The following is a 21500-nucleotide window of genomic DNA, read 5'->3' as shown; positions in this document are numbered from 1 at the left end:
GTGAGTATGGTGTTATGGATAAATATAGAAGATGGAGACAAGGGAACCGTAGACATTGAGTGGAATGGAATAGGTGTGAAGTAGTCATGAGAGTTCATAAAGATATATGAAGTAGCAGGTGACATAATAGGGTGTCCAATGGAGGTTGAGACGAGAGAGGAAGATGGGGAGGAGAGTGAATGTGATAAGATAAAGTCACATGTTTTGTTTTCCTCTGTTATGTTATTCCTATTGTTCAACAGAGTGTTCTTTTTGCTAATTTTGTTGGCTGTTGTAAAAATGAAGGGAAGGAAGAAATGAATAATCCTCAACTACGTGTCCTAAACAGAACTTTAACTTTCCTTTGCAACTAGGAAATTTGCCATGCAAAACCTCCACGGTATTAGTAATACAATAACAATTTTATATTGAGGCATTAATTATGGGGAATACATTTTAAAAGAAAGATACCTGATTATATTTAGCATTTGCTATGTGCTTTGTTTCCATTTTCCCATACTGAGGAGGTTTACAGGAGAACTCCACAAATGCCAGGAGCTGCTCGAAGATTGCTGGGTACATGGCCTGCATGTTTTCAGGCCCTATGCAGATAGCCTAAGAAAAGAAAATTCTGAATTCTGAATTGAAAAGTAACATCAGGAAATTTTACATGCACATAGTCCAGAAAACTCAAAATTCATATTACACAAGTTGCAGGCAATCATCAATAAGCACTGGCAAAGTCAACAGGTCTGGAGTATTACAAGAGAAAGTATTTAGGAATTGTTGGTTGCCTTTGAGTGCCCAAGAAAGGAAATCCCATGATGAAGAAACAGATTGGTTGAAACAATTTAGGAGGAGCACATAGGCTCTCTTCCACAACAAACTGTATTAGTAGAGTGCCTTAAAGAAGAGTGTTGTGAAATGGATTTAGAAGGTTGCACTGGAAGTAGTGAACCTAAAAGACTTGGGGCCAGATGTACGTAGTGTATGGGTTGCGATTACCAAATAGCAAATTTTTGCGATTTGCCATTTGGTTATCGCAAACACCCATGTACCAACGTGTCTTTAGCACATTTTGCGAATCACAGTGGGTCGCAAATAGACCTACCTCATTAATATTTATGAGGTAGGTCTCCATTTGCAACCCATTGGGAATCACAAAAATCACAGGGATGGGCGGCCTGCTGAGGTCTGCAGACCACCATGTCTGTGATTGCTTTTCAATAAGGCACTTTTTTGTTTTTAAAATTAAGTTTGTTTTCCTTAAAGGAAAATGTGATGCGTTTCAATATGAAAAGTTTTCTTTTAATTTTTTATGAGTAGGCCGTTGTCCGTGGGACTACTGCCGGCTCTTTAAAAATATTTTTGCAAACATTCACAAAGGGGAAGAGGTTCCTTAGGGACCCCTTCCCATTTGCAAATGGGTTACCACCTACTTAAAGTATGTGGCAAAATGTAAATGTTTTGCAACTGCATTTCGGTCGCAAAACATTCACACATATCACTGCGATTCGGTATTAGGAAGGGACGCCTGAAATACGCCATTTCCTAATACCGAATCGCAAACCCAATTTGCAATTCGGTGATAGGTTACCAAATTGCAAATTGGGCCTTTGTACGTTGGAAAAGGTCTTTTATTGGTCACAAACAGACCGATTCTGTGAATTGGGCCGTTTAGAAAAGTAAAAAACCTTTCTAACTCTGGTCCATAGATAGCAAAATGTTGCTTAGTAGATACCTTAGACAACTGGTCAGAATTTTCTTTGCATGTTCAAGACGACTTACAAGCAAGCACGACTTTACTTGAACAAAAAAACCTGTAAATCCATAATGTTATCATTACAGCATCATTACAGCAATGTAAAACAAATGAATGCACAAGGGCAATTAGTGAAGAGCACTCTCTTTATAACAGGTTAAAGCATCCAAACAGCAATCACGTCATAGATAAAAGCAATAAACCAGCTATTAAAATGCTGTTGTTTTGGCAAAGTAAATACATCAAAGAGTACAAACTCTCTCTAGTAATAAAAAGTCTACTTGAACCCCATCACAAAAAACGGGAACACAAATAGGGCAATGTGAACATCGATAAAAATGCTATGGTCTTCTTGGACAGCCCATCCAAGCGATGACAAACCATAAAAAAAAAACATGAAAACAATGGTTGAAAAAGGAAGACCCGATGCACACTCTCGCTCTGTACTTCGTACTGAACATTTTTGGCTAATTAATGACAGGGAGGGTGAAAAATCGAAAGCTATCTTTAGCCACATCGAAAAATATCACAATGTTACAGTTATCAAATCGGAGGCTGAATAGATCATAGTGTTCTATTTTGAAACGTTGCATAATCTCCGCACCCTCTTCGCCCTTATGCACGACATAGACCCAGACCAGGCCGCGGTGGCTGTCTTTCTGGACGCCACCAAATCCTTCGACTACCTCGAAAGGGACTACCTGGTGTACATACTGACACGAGTGGGCTCCCCCCCTTCCTAGCATGGATTCAGCTATTATACACTAAACCACAGGCCAAACTACTCATGAACGGAATGTGGTCCCCCAGGTTTCACATCAGGAGAGGGACGAGACAGGGATGCCCGCTCTCCCCGCTCTTATTCGTCCTGGCCATGGAGCCGCTGGTGGCTAAGCTCCGGCAACACTACCGCAAACACGCCCTCATATACCCTGAAAAGCAGATCCTAATATCCTTGTTTGCCGATGACCTTACATTGTATTGAAGAGATCCCGAGGAGAGTCTGAACCCTATATTGCGTGCGTTTCTACAGTTCGGCAGGATTTCAGGGATCAATATCAACTGGAGCAAGTCACAAATCTTCCCCCTCACAGATGCGGTCAAGAGATACAACCCAGATTTCCGCCTGACTTGGTGAGAGGACGAAGTAAAATACCTCAGAATAGTAAACACTAGAGACAGGGAGAAGCTCATGAGGGCCAATTATGGCAAAGCTCTGGACACACTAACAGAGTCTATTACGAGATGGATAGCAATGTCTCTGTCGATACCAGGCCGGATATCTCTGATAAAAAATGGTTATCCTCCCTAATCTGCTCTATTATTTTACTAATACGTCCAGTAAATCCTTCTTCAAAGCCCTCAAGTTGCAACTCATCCGGCTGACCTGCTGGGCCAAACAGCCCAGGCTGAGGTGGGAGGTATTAACCCTACCCTTTGATAAAGGAGGATTTGAAGTACCGGACATGGAATTATATTATTGGTGCGCCCAGGCGCACTTCATGATCTATTGGAAACACCCCCCTCAATACATACCATATCTTGCGGTAGAGCATTGGCCCATGGTGCCGACTCCGTACTCAGCATATATAAGCGTTCCTACTAACCCTAAAGATGCAGATCCAACCACAGTGGAATGCACAAATAGAAAATGGAGGGCAATAGCTAAGCGCATGAATGTGGACACATTATTCTCTCCACTATTACCACTACCAGGCAGGTTGGACATCCCAGTTACGAGTGAGGGAAGATGTCAACAAATGCTTCGTAAATTTGACATTCAAACCTGGGGGGGCGCTATACGACAAGAGAACTTTCCGATCATGAGAACACTTCTTTAAAAACTGCCTGCCCACCACAATGGAGCTATTTATGTATGTAAGGCACCGGCACAATGTCAAGTCACCTACTCCTGACTTTCCAACCGAACCCCCATCTTGGCCCCACTACACGCCTTACTACAATGTTTCCCCCCAACACATGTAGTATCCATGCTGTACCGAGTCACCCAAGCAAACAGCCCTCACACTACCCATAGTGTGCGATCAAGATGGGAGGCCGATCTGGGTTCCTCTATTACTGATGACCAATGGGCTTTCTGCTGTCAACAAACGGGAAGATTCTCGGCCAGCAGTAGACTACGTATAAGACATTTCAAGTACCTCAACCACCTCTATTACACTCTGGCACGACTATGCTGTTTTAGACTCAGGGAGAATGATAACTGTGACAGATGCAGAACGGAGGGCGCTGATTTTTCTACACTTAGCATGGGAATGTGCCCCCATCCAGACAAACTGGACCACAGTAACCGAGGCCCTCAGCCAGATGACTGGGATACACATATTTAACACCCCACTTGTCACACTGTTGGGGTATACCAAAGACCTTGAGGCACCATTCAGGAGGTACACATTGGTAGGTCTGCGCCTGGCTAAACGTAGGGTGGCTTGTAAATGGGGGAGAGGGAGAGCACCTAAGTTTAAGGAATGGCTGCGAGACCTTGTCTTCTGCTAGAAGCAGCTGGCGATGTACGCCGTGCTGATGCCACCTGAGTCTCGCCCACGAGACATTTGGGAACCTCTGCGAGCATATCTACGAGAGCAGTCTGCTGCGGAGGCAGAGTCAGGGGTAAACACTGTAGACCTAGAGACCGCTCTCGCAGCAATATGATGGAAGAGGGAGGGGTCAGGGTACATTATATGGACTGTATAGCATACAGATGATATCCCGCATATGGCACCTGCGGGCACGGCCTGTAGCTAAATTGATATATGATAACCACAAAATATGTATGTTACTGTGGACACTATGCTTTCTGCTACACTGACTGTGCATTGTTGCTTTGTGAGGCTGGCTTCTTGTCAGCAGCAATACCTTGTCTCTTATTGAAAACTCAAAAAATAAATAAATTAAAAAAAACAAAAAACAAAACGCTGCACATGCTATATAATAACATCATTTTGATATTTCAGAACAGGCATTGCATTGCATCCTACTAGATCTACATTATATAAAAATTTAGAGCGAACGACAAAGCACAAAATCCTTGACTAAATGGCTGTAATCTTTTCCAATTAAAGAGACTGTTCTCCATAGCTTTCTACTCTCCAGAACTTTGATAAATCAAAAAGACATTCTCTAAATGTTATGTTTTACTCACTAGCGCATAACATTGCTGGTAATGACTGAAGGGTTGGGTGGATTTAATAAAGTAGGGGATATAACATGGGTTCAAGAGAAAAAAAGGAAAGTTAAGGAAGATAGCATTTAAAGTCAACCTATTCCAACCAATTTCGTAGTACAGTGCCTACTGTCAAAGTCCAGATTTTGATGGTAGTTTCCATTCAGAGAATGAGAATGACTGTGCAAAAGTGGCCCTTTAAAAACAAAATTCATGAAGATGTCCAACCTGCAGAATGTCATTACATACACCTCTTCAGAACAAAAATATGTCATCTGAGACCACAGCATATATAAAAGCGCATATTTAAGAAATTCCTAATTGGATGACACTTGCTTAGCAAGTTCCCTGGTGTGAATGAACTACAGGAAAGAGTGAATACATGCAGGCAGTGGCTGTGTCAACAACTTCTCACCTACTTCCATTTTTGCAATATTTTTATTGCAGATTATCACCATTTGGGTTTATTCACGATGCTGGCACCTGTCGAATTTAATTGTTAGAGAGACAATTTTCTGACAAAGTAATGAGAATAGCAATTATATGTCCGATTTAATCATTTTAACAGAAGATAAATAAAAGAATACCTTTTGCAAGACATCCAGAGCTGTGAGCACTGCCTCCTGCAAACTTGTCAACACTGCTTCAGTAAAGGAAGGAAGGATGAAAGGAGAGGCATCTGAACTAATGGGAACAGATACTGCACCATGTAAAATTCCTCCCAGCTTTTGTAAGTCGTCCATGCTGAAACCAGTTTTGATGTGTTGATACAATGCTGGGAAAATCTGTACTAAAGCTGTGAGGAATGGCTGGCTGGGTATGAAAGCAAGTTTGTCACATGTGGCTGGTGGTTTTGTGCTTTCAGAGCCAATCCTATACCATGCATTCCAGGCTGCCCACCAAAGGGCAGAATCTTCAATCTCATCCATGGCAATCGGAAGCTCAGGAGCACTGAATCTGCTGAGTTTTTCTCCAATAGAGTCCATCCTAGTTAGAGGCCTTCCAGGACCAGCAGCCATCACTGGTCCCAGAAGGACTGGTACAGGCATACTTATCCCAGGCATAGATTCTGGTCTATCAGAGTCTCTTATTGGACTAACTATTTGTAGGATTTCCTGGAAACTTTTCAAAGCAGCCAGAGACACTTCATTGTTTTTGCTTAATGAAGCAGACTCAATGTGATCCAGGAGAACATCCCAAGCTTTGGTGAAATCACCTATACGGAAGACAAAAAACATATTTTTGTATTCCTGTCTGTGCTTAGTCAACCATTTTATGTACTTTTGATATTTGTGTGGTTGAAAAAAACAATATATGCAATAATAGTATAGCTGTAATAAATTATCACACTTAGAAAATAAATGACAATCAGCCGAAAACATATTTTATATCTCTGTGATGCTCTAGTAACTAATGTGTACCCAATACATTGCTTCTTCAAATTGTTAGCCTCTTGATAAGTCCTTTCACCCCTCTAGGACTATTTACAGGAGATGACACCAGATAACAAAAGAAACGCAAGTCTGTAATACCTAACTGAAGCTTATACATATAACCAATTTCCTTATGAAGAAAGAGTAATAAGTAGATTACAGATTACAACTGTTGGTGGTGTATAGACACTAAATCCTTTTGGAGGAACCAAAATAAAGCACTTTTGCTCCAAATGGAGAGCCACATGTCTCGACATGGGCCTCCAGGTGATCAGACTGTCAACATTGCCCCAAATGAAAACAATCTCAAAGCCTCCTCTTTTCACCACAGAAAGATCTCCTAGATACGAAAGAATACGTAAGCAATATCAATAAAATAATATTTTAATATCAGTATAAATTGAGAAAAACTCTATGTTTCATCCTCATAATATGAAACCAGAAAAGGCGGGATCTCTAGTTAATGCTAGAATGGCATCCGGACTTCGAAGATGCAATCATGTCACCACTACCAGGAGGAATCTTCATTGCCATACTATGGATCAAGAATCGACTTCATAAGAGTCTCATGCACAAATGGATCTTCATTCAGGCTACAGAACATATGAAGGAAAAACCTCTGCAAGAATAGGGAATGTTAGGATCTCAAATAAAAGAATACCTAGACCCCTCTCATTTTGCCTCAACTATGGAAGGGAGAGGCTTATTCCTCAAAAGAGCCTATAGATGAAAACACTATTGTAGCAACATTGCTAGGGACCCTAATGTATATAAGGAAAATTGATCTCTATATCACCTGTTGAGTGGTGACATTCATAACTTGGTACAGAGCAGGGGCAGCTCCTCCTCTAAGGCGGAGGCGCCTCTCCCCACTGCCTTTCAGCACAGCAAAAAAGGAAAAAGAAAATGATAACGCAATGTTATCATTTTATTTTTCTGTGCTGGGGCAGTTTTGCGGGGCGGGGCTGGGATCTTCAGGGGGGAGCAGTGGGGACACCCTCCAAACTGAGTATGAATATTTGCCCAGCCCTCTGGGGCCGGCCAAACATACATGCACACGTAGCATATTCCACACCCAGGCTGCAGAACATTCCCAGGCTTCCATTCCCCAATGAGCATCGAACCACGGCACTTAGACCAATCACAACACTTCATTGCAGCGTTGTGATTGGCTTAGGGGAGCCTCGGCGCTTACCAATCACAACGCTGCATTGCAGCATTGTGATTGGGTCTGGGGAGCCAATCCTGCTTCCTCTTCCAGCAGACACCAGGAAGAGGACGGAGGAGAGGCGGCAGCAGGCTAGGTAGGCGGCTGACAGGCAAGTGATTATTATTATTTTCCTCAGCTTCTTCCCCCTCATCCCGACAACCTCACTGCCCTCTGCCCGCTACTGATTTGCGGACCAGCCGCAACTGGCACAGAGAATCCCCTAACATGTCTGAGGTGCAGTCCCAAAGCACCTGCTTCACTAACGACAGCTACGAACCTGGGTGTAACTCAATGTCATTGGGAATGTGATGACTTACCCCACCAATCAAGTACAGATCGAAACAAAAAAACCTTTTTGTACAACTTTGACTGGGCTTGTAGTGGCAAACAGCTACCATCTTTTTATTCAGTGTCAGTTTAATATACAATCAATCAATCAATCAGAGTACTTGTAAAGTGCGCTCCTTACCCGTGAGTGTTTCAAAGCGCTGAGGGGAGGGGGGTGCCGCTACTGCTCGAAGTATTTACAACAAGGGGTGGTGATGGACAGAGTCTCTGAATTAAGCAGAGTACTCTCACCCAGTCAAGAGATCAGGGCTAGATCCAACACCGTTTTTTAGCTCATTGCACCATCCCAGTTTCAGAACCTGGCTGTATGCAAATTAGTCTGTCCCTGGCCCAGTGCATCATGGGAACAGGGCAGACCAGACTACAAAAGCCAATTCTTACACTGGGAAGGAAACAAGCTTCCGGGGACCGGTTTCTGGCATTACAGCCGTCTTCGGCCCGGCTTGCTTGAATCCTGATGGTGCAATGAGCAAGGGACTCACATCTGAGTATACCCTTCCACGCTTAGGGTGGACAAAATTATTTTCAACAAGGGGTGGTGATGGACAGAGTCTCTGAATTAAGCAGAGTACTCTCACCCAGTCAAGAGATCAGGGCTAGATCCAACACCGTTTTTTAGCTCATTGCACCATCCCAGTTTCAGAACCTGGCTGTATGCAAATTAGTCTGTCCCTGGCCCAGTGCATCATGGGAACAGGGCAGACCAGACTACAAAAGCCAATTCTTACACTGGGAAGGAAACAAGCTTCCGGGGACCGGTTTCTGGCATTACAGCCGTCTTCGGCCCGGCTTGCTTGAATCCTGATGGTGCAATGAGCAAGGGACTCACATCTGAGTATACCCTTCCACGCTTAGGGTGGACAAAATTATTTACAACAAGGGGTGGTGATGGACAGAGTCTCTGAATTAAGCAGAGTACTCTCACCCAGTCAAGAGATCAGGGATAGATCCAACACCGTTTTTTAGCTCATTGCACCATCCCAGTTTCAGAACCTGGCTGTATGCAAATTAGTCTGTCCCTGGCCCAGTGCATCATGGGAACAGGGCAGACCAGACTACAAAAACCAATTCTTACACTGGGAAGGAAACAAGCTTCCGGGGACCGGTTTCTGGCATTACAGCCGTCTTCGGCCCGGCTTGCTTGAATCCTGATGGTGCAATGAGCAAGGGACTCACATCTGAGTATACCCTTCCACGCTTAGGGTGGACAAAATTATTTACAACAAGGGGTGGTGATGGACAGAGTCTCTGAATTAAGCAGAGTACTCTCACCCAGTCAAGAGATCAGGGCTAGATCCAACACCGTTTTTTAGCTCATTGCACCATCCCAGTTTCAGAACCTGGCTGTATACAAATTAGTCTGTCCCTGGCCCAGTGCATCATGGGAACAGGGCAGACCAGACTACAAAAGCCAATTCTTACACTGGGAAGGAAACAAGCTTCCGGGGACCGGTTTCTGGCATTACAGCCGTCTTCGGCCCGGCTTGCTTGAATCCTGATGGTGCAATGAGCAAGGGACTCACATCTGAGTATACCCTTCCACGCTTAGGGTGGACAAAATTATTTACAACAAGGGGTGGTGATGGACAGTCTCTCTGAATTAAGCAGAGTACTCTCACCCAGTCAAGAGAACAGGGCTAGATCCAACACCGTTTTTTAGCTCATTGCACCATCCCAGTTTCAGAACCTGGCTGTATGCAAATCAGTCTGTCCCTGGCCCAGTGCATCATGGGAACAGGGCAGACCAGACTACAAAAGCCAATTCTTACACTGGGAAGGAAACAAGCTTCCGGGGACCGGTTTCTGGCATTACAGCCGTCTTCGGCCCGGCTTGCTTGAATCCTGATGGTGCAATGAGCAAGGGACTCACATCTGAGTATACCCTTCCACGCTTAGGGTGGACAAAATTATTTACAACAAGGGGTGGTGATGGACAGAGTCTCTGAATTAAGCAGAGTACTCTCACCCAGTCAAGAGATCAGGGCTAGATCCAACACCGTTTTTAGCTCATTGCACCACCTGCCCTGCTTACAGCAATCTCCCCTCTCACCTGCCCCGCTTACACGTTGACCCTTTCACCTGCCATGCTTACAACCACCTCCTCTCCCCTGCCTACAACAATCAGCCCCTTTCCACTGCCCTGCTTTGAACCACATCCTCTCACCTGTCCTGCTTACAACAATCAACCCTTCTCGCCAGCCCTGCTTCTAACCACCTTATCTTGCCTGCTGTGGTTATAATCGGCCGCTCTCGTCTGCCATGCGTACATCCACCCCCCCTTCCCTGTGTACAACAACCGGCCCCTCTCCTCTGCTTCCAACCACCTCATCTCCCCTGCTTCCAATAACCTCCTCTCCCCTGCCTTCAACAATGGACCTCTCTTCGCTACCCTGCTTACAACCACCACCTCTCACTTGCCCTGCTTACAAACGGCACCTCTGCCCTACCCTGCTTGCAACCACCAACTCTCACCTGCCCTGCTTACAAACGGCCCCTCACCTCTGCTAACCTGACACCCAGCGCCCTCGGGATGGCGCAGCCCTGCTTCCCAGCCAACGGCTCCAGCTACCACTGGTGCAGCAGGTGCAGTGGCACCGGGTCCCAAGCGGCGCATTAAACCCTGACACTCGCTCATTTTACTCCCGCCCGAGCAGTCGCAGGGCCCATTTTCCATGTTTGCACCAGAGCCCGGGGCATAATCTCTACGGTACTTACCTGCACCAATACATTACCAGACTCTCCTCGCCTCCAAAGTGCCAGTGGGTCAAGTAATGCCCTTTGGGGCAGGTAGGGTACCTTTAAAGCTGCACTGAACGACCGAGTACATTAGTTTAAATTAACAAGTGTGCAATTTTAATGTTGCACCCGTGTTTAACACGTACAAAAAAACATTTAATCTACAGGATAGGTAGAGACAGGTTTTTCACACAAGCTGGCGATGTTTAAAAATCTCACAGACAGTCTCGCCCCACACTCCATCCCTCGCTCCACACTCCATCCCTCGCCCCACACTCCATCCCTCGCCCCACACTCCATCCCTCGCCCCACACTCCATCCCTCGCCCCACACTCCATCCCTCGCCCCACACTCCATCCCTCGCCCCACACTCCATCCCTTGCTCCACACTCCATCCCTTGCCCCACACTCCATCCCTCACACACCCTCTATCTCTCTCTCGCACACCCTCTATCTCTCTCTCGCCCTCCCGGTATCTCTCTCTCGCCCTCCCTCTATCTCTCTCTCGCCCTCCCTCTATCTCTCTCTCGCCCTCCCTCTGTCTATGTTTCGCCCTCCCCCTCCCTCTATCTCTCTCGCCCTCCCTCTATCTCTCTCTCGCTCTCCCTCTATCTATCTTTCGCCCTTCCTCTATCTATCGCCCTCACTATCTATCCTATCACCGCATCATCACTCGGCACCACCACAGCATCACTCGGCACCACCCTGCATCACTCAGGGGCACCACAACATCACTATGTGCTACCAAACTGCTTATAAGTACAACAGTAACTTGCAATATTATTATAATATAATATTATTGCCAACATTGCTTAATATTTTGCAACAGCTATCATCTTGCAAATCATCTTTATACACCAATACAGACTTTGCTAAAAATGTAATACAATACATTGTCATATACAATGGCAATAACTCAAACTTTAATGCTGCGAGACCTATTGCATTGCCAATGCTTGTTTGTATAGGGTGAATGATGGTTGTATGGTGAGTGAGTGATAAAGTACGTGTGGGGATGAAGTGGGAAGAATGGATGAGTAGCTTGTGTATGACAATGTGTTTTAACTAGAAGGTTTTTGTTATTTGTTATTGAGGTGCGATGTATAAGGATTTGAAGAATTGTAGATTGTTTGTGCATTAGTATGTGAAAAACAAATTGAAATAAATAAAAGGAGTAATTTCAGACTGCAAAAGTGGTCTGAGGCACATGTTGTTTGATTTCAATATGGCCCCTCGAAAATAAAAGAGTGTGAATAGGCATCAGTACTGGCAATCGTTTAGATCTTTGTTCTATAAAGTTAGTCAACATCTAAGGAGACAAAAACTTCAGTCAAAAAATAAAAAGCGTATGAAATTTCTTTTAGAAGTATAAGATGTACTTTTATAATACACATATGACGTAGTTCTTTGTCGTCTCTGTGCGGAAGCATATCTACTGTTTGGGATCCGATAGTTGGGTTCCCCTAAGAGAGAGGTTATGTCGCTGTGTGCGTTATTGAAAGTTCACACGGCAGGGCAGTTTTCAGAGCCCCTCCTCTCTCCCTCCCACATTCCCTTCCTCTTCAGTGTTAGTGTCATGTTGCACAGCTTCCCTGCCGCTGATGCAGTCTTTCCCTACAAAACTGCTTTCGTAAACCCTGAGTTGACATTTTGGAAACAGGACCCTTTCCTGCCCATGCGCTCTGTTTCCTGCCTGTCTGTGCACGCGGATTCACGCATGCTAGCCGCCATTGCCAAAGAGGAATGAAAAATAATTTCATGCTTACCGACTAATGAAGGAGACGGTGTAATGCTGCAAGTAAAGGATCCAGTCCTGATGGGCTGTCACAAAAGGAGATAGGGCGGTAACAAGGAGGGACTAAGAAGCCTCAGTATCAATCGGAAGCCAGCATTTACCATGGACAATGACCCCAGCCAATGTAAAATATGGGCGGAGGCTTCCACAGCACACAGTATACCCTACTACAGCATGCCTCGCAAAACAACGCTGCAACGCTAGGCTCGGCCTAAAAAGTAGGCAAGATAAAATGGAAATGTTATGGGAGAGAAGGTCGAGTTTTTCAGGAATGCGTCAGTGTTTTGGGGTAGTTTATTTTTGTATGCAAAGTGGTCTTTAGACTTTTGGAGGAAAATATGTGCAGCCTTAACCCCATTTTACAGGGCTATGCCTGGGCGAGGTGTTTGAGTTTAAACAAACCCTGGCAATAGCTATCGGTCTTGGTGGTCAACATACAAATAAGACTGATTGGCATTGCCAATGCTAGTTACTTTGGTGGGCAAGTTAAACTTAAGAGGGAGACTCTTCAGAGAAAAACTGCCTTGCACAAAAGAGCGAGATCAAACGACCACAAGAAAATTGACTGGAAAAACGTATAAAATGTTTATGGTATAACAAAAAAATAAAACGGCAGTTGAGCACTTTAGTTTTGTGGAATTAAAGTTTTGTTTGCTACTAACTTTTTTAGTTTTCAGGGGCGAGGAGAAAAAAGTATCTAAAAGAGCACTTTAGTTTTGTGGAATTAAAGTTGTGTTTGTTACTAACTTTTTTAGTTTTCAGGATTCGAGGAGAAAAAAGTATCTAAAATGCCACACATGGCGAAAGCAAGGCCGCATCCCTCCAATTAGGTAGGAGGCAAACAGCAGGATTCAGTGGGTGGCTGCAAATGGAAGGTCAGGTTGCATGCAGCTATGTTACTTGTGGTTCAAGCCGACACAGAAAATCATTTCCAGAATTCCTAGATGGCGCAGAATATTAATAAACAAAAACGAAATCTTACTCACCGATGATTTACTTTAGTCAACTTGATCAAATCAGAGATAGTTAAACACCCTTTAAAAAAACAGGTTGCTTGACAAGAGTGCTTTTTTACATTTCAACAGATGCCCCTTTTATCAATGACATTATTTTTGGAAAGTGCACATTTTTTGAATGATTTGTTTTGATAAATTACATTATATATTGAAGTTAACCTCAACAAGCAGTCATTTCAGGGTCACTCGTTTAGCCTTTTTTAATGTTAAGATACTGCACCAAATAAGACAGAGGAGACCGGTCGCTCTTAGGAAGGTAGGTGAGTAAGGACATACACTTCACCCTAAGAACTGTGGCAAAAACCACAGTCAAGTAAAGTCATACAAATGGAGACAAACAGGAGAATACAGTGACCCATGGCAGGGGAACAGAAATGTGTCCGTAGACAATATTCAACATAAGTACAATAATAGGACGCCCCCAGGGTGGGACCCTACCCATGGTTGATCATGATTTGAGAACCCAAAGGGAATGGCCAATGCCACTAAGCTACAAAGCCTTCACTCAGAAAATCGGTATGTCAGTTAAACGTACTCCACAAAACACGGAGAAAATGCACCCAACAACCGAACCCATTGGCAACTGGGGCTCGGAGGGCCAGAGGCAAGAGCGAAAGCATTAGTGGCAAACCAGGGATTAAGTTGAGCCAGTAGTTTCTATTGCTCAGAACCGGCACTTAATTGTCAACACCAGCACTTATGACAGCTGCCACATGGTGTCACTGTTTGCATAATTTAGAGATGAGCCGAACAGCAATCCTTTATTAATTTTGTATACATTAAAAACAACTAATTCCTTCAGCCTAAGGCATTTTTAAAGGTTTTGGGGGCCTAGAATAGTCTGAATTATCGCACTTTGTAGCAGTGTGCTGGTGAGTAATTATGTAGGTACTGTCGTTGGCAACTCTGACATAGGCAATGGGAGGTGCAAGCTGCGGAAGCCTCCTGATGAGGGCCCTGGCACTTATTGTTTTTACAATTCAAACACTGAGGCAAACATGCCCTGAAAGACACTGAGAAAGGAATCTTAGATTAGATCCACAGTGGAGGAGCATGGATTAATGCAACCACCAGCAATTTTTTTTCTAAGACAAGAGTAAGTAATGACATGCACAACGCTTGTTAAGAAATAAGTCCCAGAGACAGAAAGATTCCGAAGGAATCATTCAACAGAGAATCCATAGGGGCGGAAAGAAGAGCTAGTGCATGCATAGCGAGAATGCAAGATGAGAATGGAGGGTACATCCACGTAGGATATACGTAGGGCTCCCTGTTTTCGGTTTTCAATGATTTTTGCTGATAAATGTAGACAAAAAGCATTGTGTTTCCTGTCTGTATTTATTTTTAAAAGCGGAAAAATACAGATACCTAGGCTTCTTAGGCTTCTTTTGAGTTGCTCTCCATGCTGAGATTTATGACTTTCAGGCCAATAGCTGTACATATTAGAAACATGGGAATTACAAAGCTGAATGAGATTTGCTTAAATTACTGCATATCTCAACATGTATTTGTGCTACTCTGCAAATTGTTTCATGTGCTTTTATAATTTGTGGCTTTGTAATGTGCTAAAACGTATATATATATATATATATATATATATATATATATATATATATATATATATATATATATATATATATATATATATATATATATATATATATATATATATATATATCTCTTCACAACAACCCAGCAGGTTCCACCAAGACTTCCAGAGCACAGAGAGAATCCATAGAATGGCAGTTTCCTCAAGGTATTTTTATTTTCATTTTTTCTCTACACCAAGTGCAAAACAAAAGGACGGTCGATGCGTTTCGGCTGATGCCTTCAACTGGACCATTAGCTCGTAATCACTCCGAACACTCTTCCAGGAAAAAACGAGCGTGGACCCAACCGATAGTGCAAATTTTAGTTTATTGCCACCAGATAGTCCACCATGACGTGTTTCGGCCAGATGACGGCCTTGATCACATGACATAGCCTAGACAGTGCTACCGCTTTTTAAAGTGCTAGTGCTCATAACTTCACCACGGACATAGAAAACATATTGCATTTCGATGTTCCTTTTGCTAGCTTAAATGCTGAACATTTGCCTTAGAATTTACCACATAAGAGGAACACCGTGTTTGTAATAACAATTGTTGTTATACTATCTACATTAAGGCATAATTTACATACAGTTTCCCTGTTAGACAATTGTAACTATAGTTATAAAATGCCTACCCCTAATAGCCCAATTGTATATAACTAAATAACGTGAATACCGTCACTTATTTATATCTTGTAAGTTTGGATTTTGTATTGGTGCGTAAATGCTATAAGTAATAATTGCTGCTACAAAATCAATGCATGAGTACAATCACATCCTCTATGCTCAAATTATACTAATCTCTATCCCTATCACCTATTTACAATGGGATAGATATGGTGCAAAATATGCTTAAGGATATTAAAGTGACGGTGTGCTAAAGAAGTGCCTAACGTGATTAATAAAATATATATACCAAGGACGTGGTCGAAACGCGTCGTCTTTTCTGTCGAAAATAAACGTACTTGATGCAACTGCTGTGGGCTCGCCTCAATTCCTTCTCTGCGGAATCTCTGGATCGCAATATATATGCTACATAAGGATGTTCGGTTAACGCTAATGCCGGAGTGTGAGCTTTCAACATTAAAAAACTGAATATTTCCGTTGGGGATATATATATATATATATATATATATATATATATATATATATACATATCAATTAATTCCCGCTACTTCCGACCACACACTGCGCTTCGGCGAAGAAGGAACTCGGACCACCACAGCAATGTCAGGCAAGATGTAAGTTTATTTGCGTTCCTCACACAGCCTACAACGACGCGTTTCGGGCTTCCAGAGCCCTTGATCACATTCACAATATCCAAAAGAAATCCTGAGCCGCTGAATCCCAGGCGGCACTGAACCAGGTAACAACCTCTTCCCCAAGGAAATGCAAAATGCTCAATAACAGGACATCCAACACCGTAGAGTGCAAGCAGTCATTGTCATTTATTCAGTGCAATTACGGGCAGTTGCCCTCCCTGAAGCGTTTCGCTCTGACAAGCAGATCATATATATATATATATTCAAAAACCCAATCCTACTCCAACAAGGAACGAAGAAGAGGCAGGTACACATGGCAGGTAGGTATCAGGCTTAATTTATTGTGTTCCGGTCTCCCACTACCTCACAGCAAAGGAGAGACGCGTTTCGCTTGTCACTGAAAAAACATAGGTTTCAGGAACAATATAGTTAGCTGGACATTTCACTCGTACAAAACCATTTAAATTCCCCTGTTATAGTTAGTTCAGCTAACTATAACTTGTGCACCCGCAATGCACTGCTAATTTGCTAATTATGATCACTGATGACATCATCCAGTGAATGTGTGTTTTTCTGAAAATGAAATATGTTTTATATCTGTATATCTCAAGGTCGATGGAAGAATAAATGGGTATATAAGTGTTTAAATGGATGATTTTTTGGGGTAAAATTGATTATATAACAGACTGATTAAGAGTATCTTAGTGAAAACATGGGAAAATGAGTAATGTTTAAATATGTAAATATCTGTATCAGTCTCTCACTTTGTGTATAAGTGACTGCATGGGTTGGCGAGTAGCTACATGAGTGTCTATATGGGTTATTACTTGGTTTTCGAGTATCAGTATGAGTGTCTGTATGGTTCAGTGGAGGGTATTACTTGTAAATGTAAATGAAAATGTCAAGGTATTTGTAGAGCGCACTGCCACCAAACGGTTTCCTGGCGCTATTACTCATACCGCTGTGGAACCCTTCCTGGCTTTCCCTGTGAAGTGTCCACTCCTGGGCACCCCCAGGGTGAAGCCAGGCATCCTAGCGCTGTTGGGGCCGGTGTGGAGGTTAAGCAAGCTATTGCCCAGAGTTGCAGCGTGGGGCCCATGATTAGAATAGGCACCACGGCTAGAATTGTCAGGTCTGAGGAAACTGAGCCGAAGACCCGCCGAGGCGGGAATTGAACCCTGTCCTGGGCCAGAACTCTGCATCAGTGTCTGCCGCTCTAACCATTGAGCCACACTCCTCCACAGTGCTCCTACTTAGTGCATAGATGCATGAATGAGTGCATCACTGTTTGTATGTGTTGAAGACAGTATGTGTGCAGGACTGTATGGGTGTATGAGTGTGTGTATGGGTGTGCTAGTGAGTGAATGAATGTCTGAATAGTGTTTTTTTAAGTAACTACATATATTTTAAACTAGTATATGTGAGTATTGGTGTATATAAGTGAGTATATGTGAGAGTGAGAGATTGGAAGAGTTCCTGTATGAAAAAGTATGTGTTTCTATAAGTGATTGTTTAAAATAGTAAGTATGTGTAGGTTTCTGTAGAAGTAGGTGTGCTGGTGTGTGTAGAACTGTATATGCAAGTAAATGGATGTTTGATTTTTTATTAGCAAGAGTGACTATGTGTGTGAGTAACTCTATGGATGAGTGTCGGTGTGTAACAGGATGTATAGGTGTATGTGTACATATGATAAGTGAATACATGTATGAGTGACTGTATAGGACTGTTGGTGAATGTGTGGATGTGTATGTAGACCTTGGAATTACTCATTAGGTTGTTGTAACTGGCATTGGTATCTCCACTGTTTTGAAAATGTTAGTTTCTATTTTTGAGAGTGTGTATCAAATGTTATATTAGGGTGAGAGGAGGTCTGCCACTCTATCACAAGGATGATATCATCTGAGATGTCATCAGTGATGTCACTGACCATGTCATGAGTGATGTAATATGTGATGTCATCAGCAGTGCATTGTGGGCATGCGAGTTATAGTTAGCTGAACTAACTATAGCGGGGGAATTTCAATGGTTTTGTACGAGTGAAATGTCCAGCTAACTAAAACGCCCCTGAAACCTATGGTTTTTTCAGTGAATTTCGGAGGGTTTTTAAATGCTAATTTCTATTTTTAACGTAAGTGAAACCTATGTTTTTTTGAGGGAATTTCAAAGGTTTTTTAAATGCTAGTTTCTAACTATGCCTACAGAGGTAGGACATGCGAAGAAAGAAAAAAAAACGCACAGAAAGAAAAAAAAATGCAGAAAGAAGCAACAGAAGTCCTCAAAGACGAAGAAAAGTGCAGGAAGAATCAAGACATGTGCTGAAAAAACCAACAGAGGAGCAGAAAGAGGCCTTGTTACAAAATCATCCTGTGCCCACAACTTTTTCAGAAGGGTACTGGTGCTAACTGACTCTGACTAACCAGGCCTAGAGCAAGAGGTATGCTAAAAGACACTTCGAATACAGTAAAAACACCTACATACACTAGGGAACACACGCAGCACAGTGGTGCTTACTGGAAGCACCTGGTGGGCTAGTTGGGCCCCAGGGTCCCTCAGGATTGAAGGGAAATTATTTCCCCAACTTAAAACGGGCCACAGGGCATGTTTGCACATGTTACCTCAGGCCCCATCCCCTCCATTCGCCCCTGTATAAATGCGCCTTGTGTCCGTTTTAAATTGGGAGATTAAGTCTCCTGGAATCCTGAGGGTTCCTAGGGTCAAACTAGCCCACAAGGTACCTCCAGTAAGCGCCACAGAGCTGCGTTGAAGAGAGGTGTAAAAAGGGGCATGGTCTCTGAACACCTCTCTGCAACGCAGCGAAGTGGCGCATACTGGAAGCACCTGGTGGACTTGTTAGCCCAAGGGGCCCTCAGGATTGAAGGAGAATTATTTCCCCAACTTAAAACGCGCCACAGGACGTGTTTGCCCCGTCACCTCAGGCCCTGTTCCCTCCCTTCCCCACTGTGTAAACACGCCCTGTGTCCAGTTTAAGTTGGGAGATTATGTCCCCTTGAATCCTGAAGGTCCCTAGGGTCAAACTAGCCCACTAGGTAGCTCCTGTAAGCGTAGTTAAAGAGAGGTGTAAAAAGGGGTACGGCCTGGACCACCTCTCTGCAACGCAGCGCAATGGCACTTACTGGAACCACCTAGTGGGCTACTTCGCCCCCAGGGGCTCTCAGGATTGAAGGGGAATTATTTCCCCAACTTAAAACACGCCACAGGGCGTGTTTGCACACGTCAACTTAGGCCCTTTCACCTCCCTACCCCCCAGTGTAAACGCACCCTGTGACCATTTTACATTGTGAGATTAAGTCCCCTTGAATCCTGAGGGTCCCCAGGGTCAAACTAGCCCACTAGGTACCTCCAGTAAGCGCCACAGAGCTGTGTTGCAGAGAGGTGTAAAAAGGGGCGTGGCCTCTGAACACTTCTCTGCAAAGCAGCGGCCTGGCGCATACTGGAGGTACCTGGTGGGCTAGTTGGCCCTCAGGGACCCTCAGTATTGAAGAGAAATTAATTCCCCAACTTACAACTTGCCAGGGGGCGGGCACCCCGGGACACTGCAGGAGCCGGCCCTGGGGGTGGAGGTCCCCAGGGCCATCAAGGGCTCCAGGAGGGGGGCCACGAGGCCCCCTCCAAACATTTACAAAGCCCCGGGGGTGGTGGTCCCCAGGGCTTGGGGGTCCTTAACGGACCCCCATATTTAAAGACATAGCTCAAGCCCACCCACACAGGATAATTTATTATAAAACAGCCCCGGGGGTGGCGGTCCCTGAGGCAGCGGGGGGCGTGGATGCCCCTCCACGTTAAAAATTAAAGCCCCGGGGGATGGCGGTCCACGGGGCTTGGGGAGGGCTTGGATGCCCCCATGTTAAAAATTAAAGGCCTGGGAATTTGAGACCCCCCACCCGTGTCTTTTTGAAGCCCCTGGGGTGGTGGTGCCCGGGGCTGGGGGCCCCCGCACATAATTTTGAAAAGCCCCAGGGGTGGCGGTCCCGGGGCTGAGGGGCCCCTCTGGGGCCCCAATTACAATATTGCCCCTGGGACTTGGCCCACCCGGGGGCCAAATAGTAATCAAGTGCGGGAGACCGCGATTTTTTTTTTCTTCATCCGGATCAGCGGATCCACCGCGGATTTTGCCGATTTAAGAACAATAATAATAATTTGGGGCCCTGGGAGTCCTTGTGGGACCCCCTAAGCAGGCCGAGGGGGTCAGGGTGTTTCTACCCTGCCCCTTTTCGTGTTTTGCGCTTTTTTGACTGATTTCTTGTGCCTTGGTTCTACCGAGGCACAAGATGGCCGCCAACACTTCCTGGTTTGGAGTCTTGACAGCCAATTACCATACAGCTCGTGATCGGAAGGGTACGTGGATCCTGCGCGGCCATAGATATCGAAACTTTTTTCATTGAATTTCTCAGGAACTACTGAACAGATTCGCACCATTTAACAAAAAGGGATCTTTCTGAACCAAGGCTACCTTTTTGCCAAATTTGGTGTAATTCCGTTCAGCAGTTCGGGCTGTAGCCATGTCTAAAGTTTCCTATGGAAAATTGCTTGAGGAAAACACGTTTTCGGACCCCCTTTTTTCTCGCCCCTCACTTGACGAATCACCCCGAAACTTTCAAGATAGGAGCGGACCGGAGTGGGCCACGAGTTTTGAGAATTTCGCGAAGATTCGTCAACCGGCGCCAAAGTTATTGGGAATAGAATGTTGCGAATTTCCTATAGAAAATAGATCCTAACTATAACTATCTACTAGCGACCGCCAGTACATAATACACACACACAAACATATATATATATATATATACACACATATATGTACACACACATGCATATATATATATATATACATACATACATAGACAATAACCTCCATGCATAGAAATAGATAGAAGAAGTTATCACCTTGCTGAAGCTGAGAAACATAAGTGGTTTGGGCTGAGTAATCACCAACATAGAACTAACCATAAAATGGTGAGGGAGATAGAGAGAGAAGCACAAGTTACTTACCTTCGGTAATTATATATCTGTAAGAAACAGTAGTTAGTGTTATATTCCTTACCTTAGAATATCTCCAGGCATCAGACTGGATCCGGAAAGTTTTCGTCAGCAGTACCCCTGCGCATTGCTGGGAGTTGTCTGAGGCTCCGCGTCGGTCGTCGGCGTCATGATCGCCTGGATGACGTC

General features: G+C 44.1%; 1 protein-coding gene across 2 annotated transcripts in view; it reads right to left on the bottom strand.

Moving 5' to 3' along the window:
• The window catches only part of MON2 (MON2 regulator of endosome-to-Golgi trafficking), a 1009595-nt gene that overhangs the window by 177324 nt on the left and 810771 nt on the right, over nucleotides 1-21500 (bottom strand). For both annotated transcript variants that reach the window (XM_078675668.1, XM_078675659.1), the window contains exons 26-27: nucleotides 5513-6141; nucleotides 451-594 (exon numbers count right to left, since the gene is read on the bottom strand). In XM_078675668.1, coding sequence (XP_078531794.1) covers nucleotides 451-594; nucleotides 5513-6141 — 773 coding nt within the window. The remainder of the gene's footprint in view (nucleotides 1-450; nucleotides 595-5512; nucleotides 6142-21500) is intronic.

This window comes from Lissotriton helveticus, chromosome 1_1 (assembly GCF_964261635.1).
Source record: "Lissotriton helveticus chromosome 1_1, aLisHel1.1, whole genome shotgun sequence".
NCBI classification, from domain to species: Eukaryota; Metazoa; Chordata; class Amphibia; order Caudata; family Salamandridae; genus Lissotriton; species Lissotriton helveticus.
Note: the sequence above shows the minus strand (reverse complement) of the source record. Positions and strands in the feature narration are given on the sequence as shown.